Here is a 6,000-nt window from a genome sequence, read left to right as displayed (position 1 = left end):
AAATTAGTTGCATGGCACCTGAGCCAAGGCTGCATTTATTACCAGGATCCTGTGTGCCTCTGCTTTAACAGGGAGACTGTGAAGTCTTTTCAGGATCTGAGTATCACTGCAAACTCGGATCCTGATTCCAAGAGTCACCGAAACGTTTGGCCATTCCCATTTCCCAGCACACAGGTACCAAGTGAATTTCCAGAGGTCCCCTAGGAGGGGGACTGGGGAAATCATTATCATTTAACCTTGTTCTAGAGTTGCAGAGTCCTTTCTCTTGGGATCCTGCCCTCTCCTCCAGGTGATAGGTTCATGATCTGAAATTGGTTTAGATCAAGACTATGGACGGTGTCTTTTTTATCGAGGCTACCTCTCAGCCTCCTGGTAAACATCCTTGTCTCCATTTGATTGTTTCCTCCCCTCCCTTTTGACTCTACAGACACCCTGTTCTATTTGCCATATTCAGAGGTTTCTCTGCTCAGGTCTGGCTGGCTGCCACTCCAACCATATTATAGACTGAGTGTTTGTGTTCTCCAAAACTCATTTGAGGAAACCCTAACTTCCAATGTTCCAATGTACTTGGAAGTGGGCCTTTGGGGAGGAAATTAGGTAATGAGTATGGGGACTTCATGAATCTGATTAGTGCCCTTATAACAAAGAATCATTAGGTTCTCTACCCGCCTCCTCCCTTTTCCAAAAATGTGAGGACACAGTAAGAAAGTTGCCATCTGTAAAGCTGCCAGAGGACCCTTACCAACAACACAACAGTGCTGGCACGTGCTTTTGGACTTACAGCTTCCAGAAACGGGGAAAAATAAACGTTCTTGTCTTAGCCACCCAGTCTACGGTAATTTTGTTATAGCAGCCTCAGCTAAGACAAACCATGATTCTCATCACTATGGTATGTACTTGGGCTTCTGATGTTTAAATGCTAACAGGTGGCCTCCATGCGTCAGGGTCTATAATCCCCAGTACTATCAGGGCATCCAGTTCTTCAATGATACATCACATCTTTGGCCCTTGCCTGCAGCAGAGAGTCAATCAATGAACATTCAAGAATGATGGGATTCCTCTCACCAGTGCATATTCTTAATGTTTAGTAATTTTCTTCCAATACCTTAGAAGTGTAACTCAAAGAGAGGAAGTGAAGTCTCCTCTAGCTGACATTTCAAGGGGTAACAGGAAAGTTTATACCTTCTTTTTGAAGAAATATAAGGGATTAAAAACACAGCCAAAGTAAAAACAAGATTAGGATGCAAATTTTATGCTTTCTAGTATTCTGATCCAACTCATTGAACAGACTGATGTCATTTCTAGAAGCAATGAGCAATTTCATCATCTAATAGTCAATTTCACATTCCATTTATTATCATTTTTAGTATTATACTTTATGTTTTCTTTGTCATTTGAGAAATGATAATACAAGCTTTCTTTACAAAATTGAGAAGATAGAGGATATAATGAAAAGTGTGTGTCCCTTCCATCACGAATGCCAAGCTGTTCTCCCCAGAAGGAACCAATGATACCACTTTCTAATGAATCTTCCAGAGGCGTTCTATGTGTACATATATATGAGTGCACATAATAATTGCATTTTTTATGGTGAACAGATTATACAAACTGTTTTGTACCTCATTTTTTTCACTCTACTATATATCTTCAAGGTTGTTCTATATTTATACATATAAACCTCCACTATCAATTTTTTTACTGGCTACATAGTATTCCAGTATATGTACATGGAAAATGTATATTACCAGTTTATATAGATGGACATTTAAGTAGTTTCCAATCTTTTGCCATTAAAAGGGATGCCTCAATGGGCCTCTTGTATGTATGTATGTATATATACATATATATGATTTTGCACACATATATTTCCTAAAAGTGAACATGCTATATCAAAGTGCATTTATTCTATCTAATGTGGGCCAGGCATTGATATTTTCTAGTAACCACTTTTTATATTTAAAGATTTGCTGAACGAAAGTGAAAAGCATTCACACCAAACATAGGCCAGAGCATGTACATATATTGTGTATCTATAATTTCTTTAAAAGAAGAGCTACTTCGTTTTGAATAGGGAGCTCACACCACTCACAATATGACCAAGAAGTTTGACTGGAGTGCACAATAGTGAAGAGATCTCTTTGCCAAATTCGTCCAAGGCTACTGCCAGCCAGGGAGTATCATCATCTTTAGTATTATCAATCATATTTTTCAAATGATTTATCTCTGCATTCATCTCCTCAGATTTCTTTCTAAATCCTTCTTTAAGCAGAGCTTCCTGGACCTAAAAAAAAAAAAAAAAGTGAGAGAAGGGAAGTAAAACTTTTTAAATCCCCATTTTTTTTCAGGGATTACATTTTGTCAAACTTTAAAACTTTGCAAATTATCTTTGTTTCACTGCTAAAATTGTTCTTTCTTACTCAGTCATGAAAGGAGAATTTTGTAACACAGAATATCTACTGGTTTGGACCTAAACACTAAGAGAAAGTATAGTTTACAGCCTTACTAATATTCACATACCATTGGGTTTTGCCAAAAAGCTAAGCCTGACATGAGGACAAATATATGTTCCAGCCAAAAAATGAGAGGTGAGAGGTAACCTTGGTCTGATTGCACTAATTCTCAGTCCCACTCAAGATGGTGCAGTCACCCAAATCATAGAAATCTGTTATAAACACATCCAGATGGACAGTGAGAAAATTCCCTCTATGTCACATGATAGCTTGGGTATCTATCCACACCTGGAGACAAGGCAGCAAGTTTAGAAGCCGTTGCCTCTCTATGTTTTTAAGTCTGGACATTTCCAATAGTTTTATGACAGTATAGATCTACCTCAGGGTCTCTGGGTGGTAGCAAGGTTCCTGGTAATCGGCAATGATCCTGGTAAAGCAAGCCAGTTGCTGCTCATATCAAATATATGTGGTTGGAATATCTGTTTAATGAAGCCTCATGAGATCATTTAAAAATTCTCAAAATGGATATCCAAACACTATTTATATTCTCCAGGGGACTGGAGGGGCCATAATCATGCTGAACTCTCCAGAGTCTACTTATACAGTAGAACTCAAAGGCTTTTTGGAAGGATTCAAAGGCTTCAGGGTTTTAATATATCACAAGCAGTAAATGGCAGCGGTGCTTCCCTCCTTAGTCTTGCTGTAACCTTCGCCCACCCCTTCCTGATGTACAAGGGTAATGACCGTCAAGCACTACTAAGGCCACAGCCTGACCTACCTTCAGCTTATGCTCCAACATCATATTGTGCTCTCTCAGTAGCTTTTCTCTTCTCCTCGCCAGCTTCTCTGTCAGCTGGGCTATGTTTTCCTGGAGACTCCTCTGTCGTGCTTCCGTCTGCTGCTCCAGCTCCTGCAGTTTCTGTTTCAGCAGCTCCTGTTCCCTCTCAGCTGTCTCCCTCCTGGCCTGCTCCTCTGCCCCAAGAAGGTTTTAGAGAGGGATGAAAATAAGGTAAGGACTGATCTCTACTCTCCTGACTCAGAGACCAAATAAAATTGGAAAGGGAGGTAGAAAATCTCTGAAATCCGCCCCCCGTGTCCACACCACCAAGAGCACATTTCAGAATGTGATGGGAGAGGCTCTGTCTGGCTGACATCTAACCATGTCCAACCACAACTCCCCTTGCTGTTTTTGGATGTAGCAGAGCTATCCCACAGATGGAGAAGAGGCTCCTTCTTCCTTATCAGGAAGGTTTTGCTCTCACACCTGTCAGAGGGAACTGCGGGACTGCCAGAGCCCTACTCCGTACCTGCTACAGCCTTCTCCCCATCACTGAGGGCTTTATCTGCCTGCAGGATGGATATCTCTATTGCCACCTGTGACAGCAGAAAGTTCTGGAGGACTTCGTTTGCCTGAGGAACCAAGAAGGAGCACAGAACTTAAAATTCCATTGAGGAGATTAGTGCTGCAAAAACAAGTATGTCCATGTAATTTTTGCTTCATGTTTAAAATTCTACAGTGGTTCACTACAACGAGCCTAAGCTCCTTACAGCGACCTGTCTTCCTCCAGTATCTAGCCCCGTGCTACTTCCTTCTACCCGCTCCAGATTCCAGCCAGTCAGAACTATGTTCAGTTCTACAAACCCAGGATGTCTGGTGCTTTCCTATATTGCTCTTCCCAATGTGAAATACTGCCTCTAAAATGTGCTGCTGTTTTCCTCTGCTACTTGCTGTCTGTAACTTTAGGCAAGTTAGTTTAACTTGCTAAGCCTCTCCGTTCAGATCTTTAAAATGTTGACAATAAGCGTAGATGCTTCTTAATGTTATTTGAAGGATTAAAGAGTCTAGCGAAAGAGCTTAGCATTATGGCTATAGGCAATAACAGTTCAAAATATGTCAGCTGCATTCTCCTCTAGCTGAGATTTCTAGGGGTAACAGGAAAGTTTATACCCTCTTTTTGAAGAAATATAAGGGATTAAAAACACAGCCAAAGTGAAAACAAGATTAGGATGCAAATTTTATGCTTTCTAGTATTCTGATCCAACTCATTGAACAGACTGATGTCATTTCTAGAAGCAATGAGCAATTTCATCATCTAATAGTCAATTTCACATTCCATTTATTATCATTTTTAGTATTATACTTTATGTTTTCTTTGTCATTTGAGAAATGATAATACAAGCTTTCTTTACAAAATTGAGAAGATAGAGGATATAATGAAAAGTGTGTGTCCCTTCCATCACGAATGCCAAGCTGTTCTCCCCAGAAGGAACCAATGATACCACTTTCTAATGAATCTTCCAGAGGCGTTCTATGTGTACATATATATGAGTGCACATAATAATTGCATTTTTTATGGTGAACAGATTATACAAACTGTTTTGTACCTCATTTTTTTCACTCTACTATATATCTTCAAGGTTGTTCTATATTTATACATATAAACCTCCACTATCAATTTTTTTACTGGCTACATAGTATTCCAGTATATGTACATGGAAAATGTATATTACCAGTTTATATAGATGGACATTTAAGTAGTTTCCAATCTTTTGCCATTAAAAGGGATGCCTCAACGGGCCTCTTGTATGTATGTATGTATATATACATATATATGATTTTGCACACATATATTTCCTAAAAGTGAACATGCTATATCAAAGTGTCCATGCATTTATTCTATCTAATGTGGGCCAGGCATTGATATTTTCTAGTAACCACTTTTTATATTTAAAGATTTGCTGAATGCAAGTGAAAAGCATTCACACCAAACATAGGCCAGAGCATGTACATATATTGTGTATCTATAATTTCTTTAAAAGAAGAGCTACTTCGTTTTAAATAGGGAGCTCACACCACTCACAATATGACCAAGAAGTTTGCCTGGAGTGCACAATAGTGAAGAGATCTCTTTGCCAAATTTGTCCAAGGCTACTGCCAGCCAGGGAGTATCATCATCTTTAGTATTATCAATCATATTTTTCAAACGATTTATCTCTGCATTCATCTCCTCAGATTTCTTTCTAAATCCTTCTTTAAGCAGAGCTTCCTGGACCTTAAAAAAAAAAAAAAAAAGGGGCTTCCCTGGTGGCGCAGTGATTGAGAGTCCGCCTGCCGATGCAGGGGACACGGGTTCGTGCCCCGGTCCGGGAAGATCCCACATGCCGTGGAGCGGCTGGGCCCGTGAGCCATGGCCGCTGAGCCTGCGCGTCCGGAGCCTGTGCTCCGCAATGGGAGAGGCCACAATAGTGAGAGGCCCGCGTACCGCAAAAAAAAAAAAAAAAAAAAAAAAAAAAAAGTGAGAGAAGGGAAGTAAAACTTTTTAAATCCCCATTTTTTTTCAAGGGTTACATTTTGTCAAACTTTAAAACTTTGCAAATTATCTTTGTTTCACTGCTAAAATTGTTCTTTCTTACTCAGTCATGAAAGGAGAATTTTGTAACACAGAATATCTACTGGTTTGGACCTAAACACTAAGAGAAAGTATAGTTTACAGCCTTACTAATATTCACATACCATTGGGTTTTGCCAAAAAGCTAAGCCTGACATGAG

At 39.6% G+C, this 6,000-nt stretch overlaps 1 protein-coding gene across 1 annotated transcript in view; it reads right to left on the bottom strand.

Moving 5' to 3' along the window:
• Nucleotides 1-1,334: 1,334 nt before the first annotated feature.
• LOC101288270 (guanylate-binding protein 6-like) overlaps nt 1,335-6,000 on the bottom strand; it is a 29,339-nt gene continuing 24,673 nt past the window's right edge. Inside the window, 4 exon segments of the mRNA XM_049714169.1 lie at nt 1,335-2,281; nt 3,229-3,422; nt 3,758-3,860; nt 5,312-5,503. Coding sequence (XP_049570126.1) covers nt 2,054-2,281; nt 3,229-3,422; nt 3,758-3,860; nt 5,312-5,503 — 717 coding nt within the window. The 3' untranslated portion in view covers nt 1,335-2,053.

The sequence above is a fragment of the Orcinus orca genome, chromosome 1 (genome assembly GCF_937001465.1).
Source record: "Orcinus orca chromosome 1, mOrcOrc1.1, whole genome shotgun sequence".
Lineage (NCBI taxonomy): Eukaryota > Metazoa > Chordata > Mammalia > Artiodactyla > Delphinidae > Orcinus > Orcinus orca.
Note: the sequence above shows the minus strand (reverse complement) of the source record. Positions and strands in the feature narration are given on the sequence as shown.